Below are 19,107 nucleotides of genomic sequence, written 5' to 3' on the forward strand. Positions count from 1 at the left end.
AATTGTATAAATAAAGGTGAAAATGGATTTAGCCTAAATTGAGTGGGGTCGTGACTCTGTTTCCCAACTTTTATTCCCAGCAGGAGTAATTTAAACAGGCAGCAAATCTGGAGAAGCCTCAGCCCCTGGGGAAATTGCCAATACTAATTTGACCCATCTTAAGAGGCTGGCAAACAAATAAAATGAAATTGATATAAAATGACCACCCTGATGTGGGTGGGGAGAGCTCATTCTCATGTGAACCAAGAACTGTTGTGAGACTGTGGCCAAAGGGACAGGCCCCTGTGAGAGGCCCTGAAGTACTCTGAAAACTGCTAGGGTCTCCCTGTGGAAAGTGGGGGATACCCGGTAAGGTAGACATACATATAAGCTGTTTATTGTTTTTAAGGTATATTTTTGTGTAATATTTTTGTTCTGAATAATTAATACTTTTCTTTATGAAGGCTGGCTGGTCATTGGTTAACTCTGTCATTGCCCCTGAGACAGCCGGACTGCAAGTGCTGAACTGAAGCCAGACTTCCTGAGGTGATCACAGTGAATTGGAAGAGGAACTGCAGCCTAAATTCTCAACCAAGAAGGGAATGTGTCACGGGACTCCCCTCTGAGAAAGATGACAGCTAGAGGCCTGAGATCTAAGTGATGTGCCTTCAAGCAGGTCACAAACGAATCAGAGGCGCAGTTAGCTCGGGAACTGACACACCCAACTTGAAGCAAGTCAACATGATAAGGTTATTTCTGTACACTCTTAGCTTGAAACAGTTGTTTAAATACTGTGGTTTAAAAACCGAGTTAGAAGTAAATAAAAGTATCATTTTTCTCTGCTTGATCACTGAAGGAATACAATATAAAGCCTATGTTGTAAACAGGCAGACGAAACAGCTCAAATTCGTAAAGAATTCAGATAAAAGCTGTAGCTAGCCAGTCAAGATATCAGTGACAAGGTCTGTAAAGCATCTGATACAAGAATACTTATGTGTAATTTTACCATCTGAAGATACACAGCCACCTCAATTTCAACACTTGGGCTCCAATCCTGCACATACTTACATACACAGGTAATTTTCAGCTCAAATTTTTTACTTCTTTGAAAAATTTAGTCAATTTTTTTCAAAAACGGAAAAATGTCAACCAGCTTGATAGCTGGTCAAAAACCAAACCAAACCAAGCCAAAGGGTAGATGGAAATTTTTGTTGACAATGTCGTGTGGAGAAAGATGAGTAAGTGGTTATGCAGGGGAATATAGCTCATCTTCAGAGAACAACTGTAGGTAAGGCGCTTTAAGAAAGATTCCCCAAAGATTCTTATTTCATTGGAGCACCACTTCAGGAGCGGATAAAGATCTAGGATGTCACGGCAACAAAATATTGCAGTTCAGAAAGAAAAAGTTACTCTAATATGCTGTTCTAAGGAAAAGAAACAAAGCATTCTCCCCTCACCCTCTTCTCTTTTAACATAGACTAATTTAACATCTAATTTTCTGTTTTGAGATGTGATATTTCTGTAAAACAATAAAGTAATGCCAAAGCATATTTTTGAGAGTCTCTTTTATAATTTTTATAATGGTGGAACTGGTTAAATTTGAATTCAAATCAGTTTGATTTTCATTTTCAGATAGGAAATTTCAACAAGTCCACATATTTACCAGTCACTAGCATCATTCACTAGTATTACCCATAACAAAAGAAGTCCCTGTAGGCCAGGAGTTCCTTGTTCTCCTCTTCCTGCAGTGACATTCAGTTGCTATTAACAGCTGCCATCTCCATAGCTTAGATGACCCGCTCAGTTTACTGTCAATTTTTTTAATTTGCTGACTACTTTGGGATGCCTTTTGCCCACGCACCAATTAAAAAAACTGATTAACATGAAAATTCTCTGTTTATGTTCATATTAATTGACTGCAATTAATTGCCTACATCAACACATCTGCCACAGTGCACAAATATGTGTAGTTAAAAGAAGATATGACCAAAAAATAGTTGATTAGGAAAACAAAACGAAGTTTAGTGGATAAAAAGAAAAAGTTTCTAATTAAACTGAAGCTTAAAATTATCAAAGCTTCCATTTGCAGGAAAGCTTGATTTCTGATCTTTGAAAGGAGTGTCTGGGAGAACTCACATTCTACCCCATAGTAGAAGGTTAAAAACAAAGATTAGATTAAACCTGCAGCTCAAGGCATTTCATTTTCTCTAGTTAGCGAAAACCAAAACTTTGTGTAGGTCAGGGATGTTACCATTAATTATTTTACTACTTTGCCAAGGGCTATATTCCTTTGTAGTTAGATAGGAAAACCTGAGGGTTCACCGTCTAATTGTCCTTTTTTAAATAAACATTCATTTTTCTCTCTAGATACACCATTCTCATTATTTTAGTCATTTAATTTTTACATCCTCCTCACCCAAAGCCTGAACAAAAAGTGCTGATTTTTCATCTATTGTCATGGAGAGGTCACACTCCAGGCTTTTCTCTGCTATCTAATAACAAAATTAGAATGAAACTTTTTACCAGAACTTTGGCTTGCCTATTTCTGAGGGAAAAAACACTACAAATATTATATGTTTTTGAATATTACTCTGATTTTCAAATAAATATACTTGCATATGAAAAGATGTTAAAAAACAGTTTAAACTATTAAGGGCCCAATCCTGCTCGGATTACAATAAAAAACTTCCATTAACTTCAGTAGGGTAGGATTGAACCCTCACTGACTGAGAGTTGATTCAGCACAAGGAAAAGGTTTAAGAATTTGCAAAAGCATCTGACATTAGACACAAAATAAGTGCAGGTAATAAAAGAGCTTTGTGAGTAAGGAAAACAGTATAAGCTTTGGTTAAAATAAAAGGGAGTCAGTTTTAAAGGGAATTTTAGAAGCATCCCTTCTCCCCCGTTATCAAGAACATGTACAGCACAGACTTGTGTTTGGTTCAAGTGCCAGGAAAGGTGGCAACTTCTTTAGAACAAGCTATGAAACTGGGTCCTGAACACACCTGGGTACTAAGAGTAGCTTGAACACTGAAGGATTCCAAAGGTGCACATCCTACTTGACCCTTTTACCCCTAATTTCAGATATAAGTCTCAAGTAGTGGTGGGGTCAGGAAGTTCCCAACCCTGAACTGCTATCCTGCAGGGGACAGCCAGAAAGCAGAGCAGAGTTGAAGTGCTCCAGTATTCAGCTGCCAGAGTTTGCTCCTGCTGCAAGCATTACTGCTACAGCAACTTCACCCTAGGCAGGAAACCTAAACTCCATGAGACCACTCCAGCTGCTCCAGAGCAGATGGTCTCACCTGTGAAACACGAGTGGCTAAACCCCCTACTCCTGGTAACTGTTGTGGGCAGTGGAGCCGTAAGAGCAGGGTGGAAGTGGGCTTGGCTGGCCTAGCCGTCTCTCTCTCTCACAGAGACTTCTCTGAGCTCTTGTCGTTCACGCAGCTCATTGTGAAGCAGGTTCAAGGGACAGTTACAGAAATGACTGCCGCTGCAAGTTGGGCATTCCTTTTGACCTATTAGTCCCTGTCCCAGCATGCTCCTTTGTCTACTACCAATGTGGAAGAGGAATTCTCTCTTTGTGTCATGCAATCAGGAGGCTTCTTAAGGAACTGTGGACCTGGCCAATATAGTGCCCATCTTTAAAAAAGGGAAGAAGGAGGATCTGGGGAACTACAGGCCAGTCAGCCTCACCTCAGTCCCTGGAAAAATCATGGAGCTGGTCCTCAAGGAATCAATTCTGAAGCACTTGGAGGAGAGGAAGGTGATCAGGAACAGTCAGCATGGATTCACCAAGGGCAAGTCATGCCTGACCAACCTGATTGCCTTCTATGATGAGATAACTGGCTCTGTGGATATGGGGAAAGCGGTGGACATGATATATCTTGACTTTAGCAAAGCTTTTGATACGGTCTCTCACAGTATTCTTGGCAGCCAGTTACAAAAGTATGGATTGGATGAATGGACTATAAGGTGGATAGAAAGCTGGCCAGATCGTCGGGCTCAACTGTAGTGATCAACGGCTCAATGTCTAGTTGGCAGCCAGTATCAAGCGGAGTGCCCCAAGGGTCAGTCCTGGGGCCAGTTTTATTAAACATCTTCATTAAAGATTTGGAGGATGGCGTGGATTGCAGCCTCAGCAAGTTTGTGGATGACACTAAGTTGGGGGGAGAGGTAGATAAGCTGGAGGGTAGGGATAGGGTTCAGAGTGACCTAGACGAATTGGAGGATTGGGCTAAAAAAATCTGATGAGGTTCAACAAGAACAAGTGCAGAGTTGTGCACTTAGGATGGAAGAATCCCATGCATTGCTACAGGCTGGGGACCGACTGGCTAAGTGGCAGTTCTGCAGAAAAGGACCTAGGGATTACAGTGGACGAGAAGCTAGATATGAGTCAACAGTGTGCCCTTGTTGCCAAGAAGGCTAACGGCATATTGGGCTGCATTAGTAGGAGCATTTCCAGCAGATCGAGGGAAGTGATTATTCCCCTCTATTTGGCACTGGTGAGGCCACATCTGGAGTATTGCGTCCAGTTTTGGGCCCCCCACTACAGAAAGGATGTTGATAAATTGGAGAGAGTCCAGCGGAGGGCAACGAAAATGATTAGGGAGCCGGGGCACATGACTTATGAGGAGAGACTGAGGGAACTGGGCTTATTTACTCTGCAGAAGAGAAGAATGAGGAGGGATTTGATAGCAGCCTTCAACTACCTGAAGGGGGGTTCCAAAGAGGATGGAGTAGGCCAGTGGTGGGCAACCTGTGGCCCATCAGGATAATCTGATGGCGGGTTGCCAGACAGTTTGTTTATATTTGCATGGCCCCCGCAGCTCCCAGTGGCCAGGAACGGCAAACTGCAGCCACTGGGAGCTGCGGACGGCCATGCAAATGTAAACAAACTGTCTGGCGGCCTACCAGCGGATTACCCTGACGGGCCACATGTAGCCCGCGGGCCACATGTTGCCCACTACTGAGCTAGGCTGTTCTCAGTGGTGGCAGATGACAGAACAAGGAGCAATGGTCTCAAAAGTTGCAGTGGGGGACGTCTAGGTTGGATATTAGGAAACACTATGTCACTAGGAGGGTGGTGAAGCACTGGACTGGGTTACCTAGGGAGGTGGTGGAACCGACATCCTTAGAGGTTTTTAAGGCTCGGCTTGACAAAGCTCTGGCTGGGATGATTTTGTTGCAGTTGGTCCTCTGTTGAACAGGGGTTTGGACTAGATGACCTCCTGAGGTCTCTTCCAACCCTAAACTTCTATGATTTTAATACCATCCTGCCAGCTCCATGTTCTTTTTGGCCGTGAGAGTCACTCACAAGGTCCCAACAACACTGCTTTCATTGGAAGGTCAGGTGTGTGTCATGCATGCTGAGACAACGTGAAACATTTTCTCTGTATTCAGCCTACCAACTCAGTTTGGTAAAAAGGCTTGAGATCACAACAAATCATCCACTTAAGTTCTAGATGTAACTACATAAAAATACATACTACATATATTCTAGAGGATGAAAGTAAGCAATATTATAATCCTTTGGCTACAGGAATTATAGCTACTGATATTATAGATCAAGGATTTTGTAAAGTATGATACCTAAGATATAATAGAAAAGGGAGAATCAGTATACTGTGATTTCATCCGCATCCAAAAAGAAGTGAAATTAAACAAAATACAATGATCTACAATAATCTAGTAACAAATATTGTGAATAGCAAAAACACTCCATTTGTTACCAATTAGGGTGACCAGATGTCCCGATTTTATTGGGACAGTCCCGATATTCGAGGCTTTTTCTTATATGAGCACCTATTACCCCCCAATTTTTCATATTTGCTGTCTGGTCATCCTATTACAAATTTAGCCAAAATACTATAATGAGCTAACATGATGGCTCTCATCTAATTTCTATTATTTTTGTAATGTAACTGTCATAGCTATGCTGCCATTACATCACCAGTTCTCAATCCGCAGCCCGTAGGCTGCATGAGGCCCAATTAGCACACATCTGCGGCCCAGCTGTGTGCTAAAGGCCGTGGGCTATGCAGGTCTGGGTTATTGGCTGCCTGGCTGCCCAGCAACGCGGGGTCCGGGCTGCCTAGCTGGGCAGGGCATGGTGCAGCAGGGTCGAGGTCACGGCCATCCCAATGGGGCGGGGTCCGGGACTGCCACCCAGCTGGCCCTGCAGAGGGTCCGACGGGGTCTGGGGCTGCCAGCCTAGCTGGCCCCACAGAGGGCCCAGTGGGTTCCAGGGCTGCTCCCCGGCCAGCCACTCTGATTTTGCTTATCACTTATAATCACTTAAAATATATCTTTTGTAATCAATAAACTTGTTTTACTGTTTATCTTTATCAGTGAGTTTGCCTGAATTGCTTGGTACATCTGCTCAGGTTTACAAAGGCTGGTGTATATCCACTTTCCATTGTTGAAGTGGTGAACCAATTAATAAACTTGCATTGCTCAAGAAAGGGTTTTGAGCAGTGCAAGATGGTATATTCCTGAGGTACAAGGCTGGGAGCTGGGGGATTTGGCTGGTGCCTTTCTCTGTGCGATTCACGAGTAGCTCTGGGAGAATTCATGCAATCTATCTGGGTGTGGGGCTCCACATATGGTTGTACTGAGTGACAACAGCGCCTGGAGTGGTTTGCAGCTTGCAACTAGCAAAGTATTGTGAGAGACAGCTCAGGCTGGAGAGTTAAGAGGGCAAAGCCGTATCACGGTCCCAGGCTGCACCCTGGGGATCCCGTCACAATGGTATCACCCGCAAACTTTATAAGTGTACTCTCTATGCTATTACCTAAATCACTGATAAAGATATGGAACAGAACTGGACCCAGAACTGATCCCTGAGGGACCTCACTCGTTATGCCCTTCCAGCTTGACTGTGAACCACCGATAAGTATTCTCTGGGAACGATTTTCCAACCAGTTATGCACCCACCTTATGGTAGCTCCATCTAGGTTGCATTTCCCTAGTTTGTGTTTGAGAAGGTCATGTGAGACAATATCAGAAGCTTTACTAAAAACAAGATATACCAGGTCTACTGCTCCCCCCGTATCAACAAGGCTTGTTACCCTGTCAAAGAAAGCTATCAGGTTGGTTTGACATGATTTGTTCTTGACAAATCCCCCATGCTGACTGTTACTTATCACCTTATTATCTTCTAGATGTTTGCAAATTCATTGCTTAATTATTTGCTCCATTATCTTTCTGGGTACAGAAGTTAAGCTGAATGGTCTGTAATTCCCCGGGTCGTCATTATTTCCCTTTTTATAGATTGGCACTATATTTGCCCTTTTCCAGTCTTCTGGAATCTCTCCCGTCTTCCATGACTTTTCAAAGATAATCGCTAATGGCTCAGATATCTCTTCAGTCAGCTCCTTGAGTATTCTAGGAGGCATTTCATCAGGCCCTGGTGACTTGAAGATATCTAACTTTTCTAAGTAATTTTTAACTTGTTCTTTCCCTATTTTAGCCTCCGATCCTACCTCGTTTTCACTGGCTTTCACTACGTTAGATGTCCAAGATATGTGTTCTATTTCTGAGATATAATCTTTTACTACCTTATCTGGTTACTGAAAAGTTTATAAATTCATAAAAAGGTGAAGAGATGGGGAAAACTGAAAAAAAATTGGAACAAAAATCTCCTGTAGGAGGACATATGAATGTGCCCATGCTGTACGCATCTTTGTTTCAAAACACATTATGGCAAACACAGCTTGCTTGTATTTCTTAGAAGAGGTGCCTAGACAACATGTTCCAGGACACTTTCCTGTTTCATATCGACATACGGAAATATGAGGATGGATAAGTTTGTACAACTTTGTTCACACCAGTAATCGCCAACTCAGATTATGCCTGTTTGTTTTTCGTTTGTTTTTTTACAATTTTTTGAAATTCAAATTTATAAAATGTAAAATTTAATTAGGAATGTTTTTCTTCTGTCTCAGTTTATTTGATGTATGCAGTGGAAATGCATCCGAAAAAGTGGGCTGTAGACCACAAAAGCTTATGCTCTAATAAATTTGTTAGTCTCTAAGGTGCCACAAGTACTCCTGTTCTTTTTGAAGTCTACTTAGTTCTAAAAATCTGTAAAACATTGAATTTAAGAGGAAGAAAAAGTAGAACTGAAACTATCTGCCTACAATATTTGTGCTCTGTATGCAAAATGCGAACAAGCTCTTATTTTAAATTAGCTGGGTCATATGCAGTTATATGACAAGGTAGAGCCAGAAAACATTAAAATTTACATTATTTTTGATACAAATACTTATACTGGGAGATACATTCCCCCCCCCTGCCCCCCTTTACAGTCAAAGAGCACAGTCCAAAAGAAACATGGCTGCCCTTACTTAAAACAAAGAAAAAAACAACCCACACTGTTGCTGCTGTGGAAATGAAAGCACTCAGGCAAATAGAGTACTGATTTTTAAGTAAATTACTAGTTTTGATCTGTGCTTAGTGGACCACTACATCTTGTCATTAGTGAGTTGAACTACTCAATTTAAATAACCAGACTTGATTCTGTGTTCAATTAAACTGAGGTCCCATTAATGAAAAAAAAAATTACTTCCTACAGTCCTACATTGACTAACAGTCATTACTTAATGTGGGTTGGGAATTGAAGGAATTAACAGTGTAAATTTTTAGTTAAATTAGACACAATGATTTACTGGATACATGCTGGTTTTATTAATTTAATTGAAAACATTCAAAACACTCTTGCTCTTGAACAGGTTACATCTCTATTTGTAATTCAAGAAAATTACTCCTACATGACAACCTAGAAGTGACAACATGCTCTTAATTTTGGAAAAACTGTTATCTGTTAATGAAATAAAAATCCTGAAAAAGGACCCAGGCAATGTGCATGCCAGTATTTTCTGATTTTTCTCATACTGCATATACATTTGGAAGCAAACATTACAATTTATGCAAGTGTATGCTATTGTACAAGTGAAGATACTCATTTATATTCACTCATGACATTCAAAGGTCATCTGTTTTTTAAGTTTGTATTCTAATCAGTCTTTATTCTTGGGCAATAAAAGTGTACACCACCATCGACCTACTTTTGCTCCCTCTGGAGTCAATGTGAGTTTTTACCACAGACTTCAGTGGGAGCAGGATTGGGCCTGAAAAGTGATTACCAGAACATGGGAGTTCCTATACTTTAGATGGCATTTAAATAGTGTGTAGGTGTTCATGAAATGAAAAGGAGTATATTATTTAATGAGATTCCATGTTCAGATCCTTGATCAGACACATAGTGAGGCACATCTGCTTATCAATGGACAGGCTCAACTATAATTCTATCAAGAATTTTTAGTTCAGGTATAAAAAAATTAATTAATAATGCAGTCAAGAGTTCTCCAAGTGCCCTTTAATGCAATGCATCATGGTGTCCTTGAACTTTAAAACAAAAAGACACTTAAAATTCTTGGGTGTAGCTTTGAATATTTATTCAAACATATAATTAAATGTCTTGTAAAATTAAACTAGAAAAGACTTTGAAATGAAGAATGGAATAAAAATAACAAATAATTACAGTATTTATCTAAATATTTGTCTGAAATTGTATTTTAAAATAGTCCTGTTATTTTTTGTTTATGAATACTTTCCTATTAGTTACAAGAGTACTGACATACAACTTTAAATTAATGGCTCAGATATTGTTGCTGTTCTTTAATAAAGATCTTTTAACATTACAGAATTGTTTAAAAGGAGGATTTATTCTTTTGTAGCAAGATATTAAAAGACCTGGGGTGAAATCCTGACGCCGCTGAAGTCAATGCCAAAACTTCAATTGACTTCAATAGGGCCAAGATTTCGCCCAGGGTTTCTAAGGGAAGTGTGGCTTTGTGGACAAGCACTGGCTCTTTAAATGGTTTGACCTAAAATCTACTTACCTCTGTAGTGAGGATGCTGAGATCACAGCTATACTTCCAGACATCAACACAATTTGCAAACTTTTTCACCCATAACAACTTTTGTGCTAACCTTTACAATATTTCCCATAAAAATTTCAGTGCGAGTTTTTCAGCTGTCTAACCTCTACTTGGGTATACACAACATTTTGCACACATACCCCTGCACTTTGCAGATGCAAATATATTAACATAGGGACTGCCAGACAGGAACATTTCAAGGGTCCATCTAGTCTAGTATCCTGACTCTGACAATGGCCAGAACCATATCATTCAGAGGATGGCAGAACCCTGAAGTAGGCATAACAATCTGCCCACGCATTATTGGTCTCATCCTCATCTCTAATAGTTAGAGACTGGCTAACTCTGGCCTTTGATCATTCTGTTGCTCTTCTCTGAACCCCTTTAGTTCCACAATATTCTTTTTGAGATGGGTTGCTCAGTAATCTAGGTAAGGATACACCATTGATTTAAATAAAGGCATTAAAGTATTTTTGCTATTATTCTCCATCCCGTTGCTTATGCAGCTTAACATCCTCTTTGATTTTTTTGACCGCAGCTGTGCATTAAACAGACATTTTCACTGAGCTACTTATAATGATGCTCAGTCCCTTTCTTGGGTTGAAACAATTAATTTAGAAACCAGTAAGGTATAAGAGTAATTTTTTTCCTCCAATGTGCATTACCCTTTGCATTTATTGACACTCAGCTTCATTGTGTTGCCTGTTCACCAAACTCTTTTAGGTCTCTTTCAAGTTCTTCACAGTCCTCCCTGGTTCTGACCAACCTAAATGATGATGTCATCTGCAAATTTTACTACCTCATTATTCACTCACCTTTCCAGGTCATTAATTAATATATTGAACAACACCACGGGCTCTGGCCTAGAACCTTGAGGCCCCTCTTGCCATGATGAAAATTGAATCCTCTTTGCTTTCTGTCTTTTAGCCAGTTTTTATCTAAGACAGTACTTTGCCTCTCTCACCCTGTGATTACTTAGTGTCCTTATTAGCTTGTAGCCATTTTTGCAGAACCTTATAGAATGCCGTTTGGAAGTCTAAATAAATTATGTCAAAAAGCTTTTCTTCATGCACTATTTTACTGACACATTCAAAGAATTCTAACAGATCAGTCTTGCATCTGAAGAAGTGAGGTTCTTATCCATGAAAGCTTATGCTCCCAATACTTCTGTTAGTCTTAAAGGTGCCACAGGACCCTCTGTTGCTTCTAACAGATCAGTGAGACATGATTTTCCATTTCAGAATCCATGCTGATTAAACCCAGCAGTTCATGAAGTTCATAAAGAAATATGGGCTGGATGAATGGACTATAAGTTGGATAGAAAGCTGGCCAGATTGTCAGGCTCCACGATAGTGACCAATGGCTTGATGTCTAGTTGGCAGCTGGTATCAAGCGGAGTGCCCCAGGAGTCTGTCCTGGGGCCGGTTTTGTTCAACATCTTCATTAATGATCTGGATGATGGGATGGATTGCACCCTCAGCAAGTTTGAGGATGACGCTAAGCTGGGGGGAGAGGTAGATATGCTGTAGTGTAGGGATAGGGTCCAGAGTGACCTAGACAAATTGGAGGATTGGGCCAAAAGAAATCTGAAAAGTTTCAACAAGAACAAGTGCAGAGTTGTGCACTTAGGATGAAAGAATAAGAATCCCAAGCACTGCTACAGGCTGGGGACCGACTGACGAAGTGGCAGTTCTGCAGAAAAGGACCCAGGGATTACAGTGGACGAGAAGCTGGATACGACTCAGCAGTGTGCCCTTATTGCCAAGAAGGCTAATGGCATATTGGGCTGCATTAGTAGAAGCATTGCCAGCAGATCGAGGGAAGTGATTATTCCCCTCTATTTGGCACTGGTGAGATCACATCTGGAGTATTGCGTCCAGTTTTGGGCCTCCCACTACAGTAAGGATGTGGACAGATTGAAGAGAGTCCAGTGGACGGCAGTGAAAATGATTAGTGAGCAGTGACCATGACTTATGAGGAGAGGCTGAGGGAACTGGGCTTGTTCAGTCTGTAGAAGAGAAGAGTAAGGGCGAATTTGATAGCTCCCTACAACTACCTGAAGGGGGGTTTCAAAGAGGATGGAGCTCGGCTGTTCTCAGTGATGGCAGATGACAGATCAAGGAGCAATGGTCTCAAGTTGCAGTGGCGGATGTCTAGGTTGGATATTAGGAAACACTATTTCACTAGGAGGGTGGGGAAGTACTGGAATGGGTTACCTAGGGAGGTGGTGGAATCTGCATCCTTAGAGGTTTTTAAGGACCGGCTTGACAAAGCCCCAGCTGGGATGATTTAGTTGGTGTTGGTCCTGCTTTGAGCAGGGGGTTGGACTGAGGTCTCTTCCACCTGTAATCTTCCATGATTCTATGATCTTCCAGATGCTTTGTTATTCTGTTCGCAAAACACCCAAGTGTATACGTGTAAACTTCTAACAACTGAGCATACAAACATTAGAATTTCCACCCACAAAACTCATTCTAATGGGTTTTGTGCTTCTAAATCCCAGGACTTTGCAAGCATGCATGTTAGAGTTGTTTAAGTCTGCACGCATCCTTGCACCTACAAAATGTAGGTGCATTTGTGTGTGCATACAATTTCAGGCATGTACAACTGGTGCCTAGGTGAGAAATCTGGACCCTTAAAATGTGTTATAGGACACATCAAACTGTATCTACCTGTATGCACATTATATTACTATATCCCTCTCTCTCTCTCACACACACACACACAAACAGTAATTTTAGTAAGACAGCATACCTGATTCTGATGAAGTTAAAGGACGCCCTCCAAATCTTATTTCTGGTTGGCGAAGTTTAGTCATGTTCAGCAGTTGTGTGACTTGTGGCACATCTGTATTTAGCTGACAGGTTCGAGGAATAGTATCTGTGGGGTCATCAGCTGTGAATGGAAGACCAAATATATCTGGAATTAAAGACAAAGGCTTCACTTTTTTATAATTAACATGGTCAGAAATGCAGTATGATTAAATTATTTGTTACTTGGGCTATAAAGGCCAGTTTATATGATCAGATATTTATAACCCATTGTAGTCACTGAAAACCTCGTGCAGTTATTGATTTTTCAAAGAATGTTCTTGTTAATTGTAAAACAACACTGTCAAGTTGATTAGGTCCCAAATGTTAACTACAGTTAAACTTACTAGTTTGTGCAAATAACTGGGATACCCATGGTGAATAAATGAATTCTGTGGTTTAGTAAGTAAACAAAGCTGCTGTCACAAAGTGTTCTTCGTTCATTATTTTGACAAACGTTTAGTTTCAGTTATGCTACTTCATTTTTCTGATTTTCTGACATGTTGTGCATCAGAATACTGTACTGATCGCTGGTACATTTACTGAAGTAGCAAATATTGAATTCTTAGTCAACACTGCAAAACTCTAGTATTAAACTTTGCTGAGGTAGGGACAAACAGTAGTTTTTATTAATTTATTTTAACAAAAAAAAAGGTGTGTGAGCAGATTAGCAAGATGCAACTATTCCCTGAAACCATTTAGATTTAGTAGGGAATGTTTGTTCCACAGATGCTAATGGCCAAATTTTTCACCTTAATTAACTGGGTCTGTTTTTGAGCTCCCAGTTAGTAGTTTCCACTATTAAGGCCATAGAGATGTTGAAATATCTAACTAAGCCACCTTCTACACCAGTGGTTCTCAACCAGGGGTATGCATGCCCCTGGGGAAACACACAGGTCTTCCAGGGGGTACGTCAACACCTTTAGATATTTGCCTAGTTTTACAACAGGCTACATAAAAAGTACTAGCGAAGTCAGTACAAACTAAAATTTCATACAGACGACTTGTTTCTACTGCTCTATATACACATTGAAATATAATCCAATTGATTTATTTTATAATTATATGGCAAAAAATGAGAAAGTCAGCAATTGTTCAGTAATAGTACGCTGTGATATACAATGGTGTCCCTAGCCTCTATATGTCAGAGGGTGGAGATGGATGGCAGGAGAGAGATCATTACCTGTTAGGTTCACTCCCTCTGGGGCACCTGGCATTGGCCATTGCCGGTAGACAGGATACTGGGCTGGATGGACCTTTGGTCTGACCCAGTGTGGCCGTTCTTATGACACTTTTGTTATTTTTATGTCTGACTTTGTAAGCAAATAGTTTTTAAGTGAGGTGAAACTTGGAGTACACAATACAAATCAGACTCCTGAAAGGGGTACAGTCATCTGGAAGGGTTGAGAGCCACTGTTCTACACCAACTACATCTTCTGTGTAGTCTCATGATGTAGCTCCGCATAGAGAGCACTGCAGTAGTTACATCTGGAAAATGCTGGTTAAAAAATGGGAGTCCGTGTTTCAAACTCTACCTCTTTCTTTTGTAAAAATAAATATTTTCTTTTTACTTTAATGCTTCAGTTTGGATGAAGAAATTGTAGACCCCCCACAATAGCAACTTTTAAAAAACATAGTTGTTAGTTTGTTATCCAGACACATTACAAGCTCATAACTTTTGTTTGAACTAGAGCATATCTTTCAGAAAGGCATCTAGCAATGCTGGGAGAAGATAGTGATGCAGTCCTGGGATGACCAGCAGTGATGACAGAATTTCAGGATAACAGCAGGTACTTTCCAAGACATCTGCATGGAGCTCACCTCAAAGCTGTAGCAGCAGCACACTAACATGAAAACTCCTCTCTGTGTGGAGAAGCATGTGGCCATTGCCAACTGGAAACTCACCACTTTCAGTTGCTACCAGTCAGTAGCTAACCAATTTGCTATTGGTATGTTGACTGTCAGGGCTGTTGTCCAGGAGGTGTGTGATGTTCTAAAAAAGGTGCTGATGGTGGGGATCATAGAGCTTGGGAATGCACAAGAGACTGATGGATTTGCAGGGTTGGGGTACCCAAACTGTATTGGGGCCTCTGCTGGGACCCATATGCCTATGCTTTTTGCTCTCCACAGACTTCACATATCATAAACAGAAAAGGGTATTTCTCCATGTTGCTCTAAGGCCTGGTTGATCACCAAAACAGGCTGACCAACAATGTGGGGTGGTCTGAAAAGGTCCATGATGCTCAGATCTTTTGAAACTCACACCCATTTTCTTTAATGAAAAAGGGAATTTTTGCTTATAGGACCACTATGGACATTAATGGTGTTCTGATTCCCACTCCCATTCTGAGAGACCGAGTTTACACTTTGTTTCCCTGGCTTATGTAGTCTTTTACTGGACATCTGGACAGGATGAAGGACTTGTTCAACTAAATAAATAAATGGAGCTATCCTATCTCCTAGAACTGGAAGGGACCTTGAAAGGTCATTAAGTCCAGTCCCCTGCCTCCACTAGCAGGACCAAGTACTGATTTTGCCCCAGATTCCCTAAATGGCCCCCTCAAGGACTGAACTCATAAACCTGGGTTTAGCAGGCCAATGTGCAAACCACTGAGCTATCCCTCCCCCCCACATTCTGTAGCTGCTACAAGCTGAGTAGCTGCAGAATGACAGCAGAGTGTGCATTTGGAAGGTTGAAAAGAAGACGGCTTTTTCTCATGAGGAGGCTGAAAGCTGCCAAGCAATATATACCTCAAATGATAACTGCCTGCTGTATTTTGCACAACATCTGTGAAAGCAAGGGAGAGAGCCTCACCAATGGGCAGGAGCCAGACATCCAGAAACTTCCTATTTCAGTCCTAAAAAGTAGATTGCATTGTTCCAAAATCGTTCCACAAAGATGGTGTTATAGTTACTGTCCATTTGTAAAAATTTCCCAACAAGCACCTTTACTTTTTCTAATATGTTACCCCTTATGCATGGGAGGATCCCCCATAAATATCTGCAAAACCACTTCATTTATTTCTTCAAAAACCTCTGCAAAACTCTCCCCTCGTATGATGCTTAAAAAAACCATAAAAACTTGACAAATGGTTAGGTGAGCTGTGGCCATAGCTTATGCTGCTCACAGTGGTCTCATCGTTACCTTGGTCTCGCTTGTCTGTTTTTTGTATCCACCTATTGTCTCATCTCATACTTAGATTGTAAACCCTTCGAGGCCTCTACTGATTTACAATAATAAATAACCAATATCTCAAGGTGGTTAAATGGGAAAAGTGCCACTACTCAAATGAGTTGTACATATTATCTAACTAGGTTAGTATGGAAACTGGAGAGAAGGCCTAACACAAAGATCACGTGCACATCATGTTGCCAATGTAGATAAATCTTCCCCCCTTGCACCTAAATTATCTCCCATGGAAAATAATCTTCCAAGAACTAATATTAAACAACGAGCTTGGAAACCAGAGTGTCAACCACTGAACACTTATATATGCGAGGGCCCAGATCCTCAACGTTTATTAATCTTTATACCTCCATTGCCTTCAGTGGAGCTAAGCTGATTGATACCATCTAAATATTTGGGCCTAGTTGTCTAAGAAGAGCAAGGTAACTTTGATCAGACATGAATGTTAATTGAAAGTTAATAAATAAATAAGTAATACATCTATAATTTTGGAATGTGGTATGGTATTTTAATGCAACTAAATTTTGGGCATTTTCCTAATTGTAAAATGTGTCTAGATAAGGAAAATTCATAACTGTACAGAAAATATTAATGCCCACCAACTGTACAATAATCGCAGAATGTGATAATCCCACTCATTAAAAATGCAATACACTACAGTGAATGCAGTTTATTAGAACTGTCTCCTCACCAAATTAACCACATTACAGTAGGAATTTTGCAACTCGTTTAGGCCATTTTTGTATACTTTTAAAAACTGTGGAAAATGGAAGGGAGAAACCATGTGCACTGTTAATTTGAAACTAAATGAAGACAAGTACCTCTAGTGCAATTTCTGCCAACTGAGTATATAATAGATTCTCTCCCTGGTTCATGGTTAATTCTGATATGGGCAATTTGATCTATGCTTTCCAAAACAAAAATGTGAAGTAGCTTCATGACCTCACATTTCTCCCCGATTGGTTGTTTTGTTGAATTAGAAGATAATTTCACCACTCTCCACACCTCATACACCACCAATACCAGTTAGTTATCTTCTAGGCACTTGCTGTCTAATCTAATAATAAACAAAGAGAAATTTATCATAAGGCAGCTTTGATTCTGTACATACACAATCCCCCTTTATGTCAATCAAAATTGAAAACCATTGCCAACTGTTTTTTTTTTCAGATGGTAGAACCCCTGTTTAGCTGTCACTCTCATGAAAGCTACTCAACAAAAATTTAAATATGACAGACATACTTTCAGAGAGATACATAGAAATCAGCTAACTAACAGATAGTGAAATGGATGCCTATACACACATCACTGCTCTGTAACAACCATTACCCTGTCAGAACAAAACACTTACAAATTCAAAGAATCTGGATAGAATGGCACAAACTAATATACCCTCCGAGTGTCTTTTTGACAATAATTCACATGGATTGGAAGTTTTTGCAGTCAGTCTGGTACAGCACAAAGGTACAGTTATTTAAATCACTGACACATCTGCACTGACTATACAGTTCCAAAGTTAATATAATTACAATACATTAGCTAAACTCATGATCTCTTCCATCTCTTGGACAGTGTGAATACTTACACTCACTTAACTTCACTATCAAGTTTTAGTTGCTACTGCTCACACTGCAGACACTGCATTACTCTGCTCTTGTCTAAAGTTGGGATTTTTAGAAGCACCTAAACAGATTAGGTGCCAAACTCCTACTGAAAGTCACTAGGAGTCAGGTACTTAACTCACAGAATGCTTTTGAAAATCCCACCCTAAATCTCTATGACCATTTCTTCCTGTTCCCTGTGCCCTACCAAGTCATTTACTTAGCCTCTTCCTTGAAATCCCTCTCCTAATGTTCTCTGTATATCTTCTCCCTTTCTGCGTGGAACACTTTTCTAGTACAGTAATCAAGTACTGTCTCTCCGTATTCCTCCTGAAAATACACTTCTTACGTGAAGTTCTTCAACGTTAATTCCCAAAGAAACTTATGATACATAACTCTATATAATAAATCCCTAATATCTACTGGTATCTATATTGATTTGGAACTGGTCATCTTGTTATCTGGGGTACCATGTATCCAATTTATACTGTAATCCTATGGTAGGGACCCTATTTTCTTCTAGGTTTAGTGGAAGCCCGAGTAGAATGGTGGTACCTAATACATAATTCATAAGGGGTGTTCTGTGGTGGGCTGTGGACAGACTAATGGAAAAGGGATTTTTTTGGTGTGGGGGTAGAAAGAGAAGATACTGCAACAGTCCATAGATGCCAGTGCAACAAGGCCCATGCCCTAGCCTGCATAAGAGGCTACACTGGCCTTGCGCAGCCCCTAAATAGGGGAGGTGCAAGTTGCCTCCCATCCATAGTGCTGGGTGTGGTGAAGGGATGAATCGGTCTCACCAGGCAAATGACAGTCTAGTGGTTAGCGTGCTAGCCTGGGACTGTAGAGACCTGGGGTCACTGTCTTGCTCCACTACGGATTTTCTGAGTGACCTTCAGAAAGTAATTCAGCCTCTGTTCCTCACCTGTAAGATGCAAAGAATAAGACTTCCTTAACTAACAAGGATGTTTTGAAGACAAACCCAATAAAGACTGTGGGGCACTCAGATAATATGGCAACAGGGACCACGTAAGTATCTCTGATCATTCAGTATAATTTCCCTTTTTTGCAGTCTTTGTGAAAAGAGTAGATTCCACATTGGGCCACTTTCAGTTCTTTTTAGATTCTTTGCCATGAGAAGATGGCATTCAAATTGCAATTAGAATTTTAATAATCTAGGACTGAGCTACATTAAAACCTTTCTGTTTAATGCACCTTAAGATCATCAGGTAGTAGGAGAGTGACTTGCAGTCTCCCAGCTAACATTTCCTTGAATTGTTTAAAGAAGAAAGCCTTCATCAGCTGTTAAATCTCCAAGCTAGGGGAACTGCTGGAGTACAGCTAATTTACATGTTTTTCATCCTCACCAGAAGCCACCTTGGGGAATGACATCTCTCTTTTTTCAGCAGAAGTAGTCACTGATAATTAAGCAAGAAGCTATCTTCCAAACTACGTGATAAAATACCTCCACACAGAGTTTTTCCAGAAAAGTATTAAAAAGGTGTTCTAAACGAAAGAGCAGCAAAGAGTCCTGTGGCACCTTATAGACTAACAGACGTATTGGAGCATGAGCTTTCGTGGGTGAA

General features: G+C 40.5%; 1 protein-coding gene across 8 annotated transcripts in view; it reads right to left on the reverse strand.

Moving 5' to 3' along the window:
• Nucleotides 1-19,107, reverse strand: part of CFAP20DC (CFAP20 domain containing) — a 174,086-nt gene that overhangs the window by 102,953 nt on the left and 52,026 nt on the right. For 5 of the 8 annotated variants that reach the window (XM_034776221.1, XM_034776223.1, XM_034776224.1 and 2 more), the window contains one exon: nucleotides 12,678-12,842. In XM_034776221.1, coding sequence (XP_034632112.1) covers nucleotides 12,678-12,842 — 165 coding nt within the window. Of the gene's footprint in view, nucleotides 1-12,677; nucleotides 12,843-16,421; nucleotides 18,447-19,107 lie in introns of those variants that run through there. The other 3 variants (XM_034776219.1, XM_034776220.1, XM_034776225.1) reach the window with 2 other exon arrangements.

This window comes from Trachemys scripta, chromosome 7, assembly GCF_013100865.1.
Source record: "Trachemys scripta elegans isolate TJP31775 chromosome 7, CAS_Tse_1.0, whole genome shotgun sequence".
In the NCBI taxonomy this organism is placed as follows: Eukaryota; Metazoa; Chordata; order Testudines; family Emydidae; genus Trachemys; species Trachemys scripta.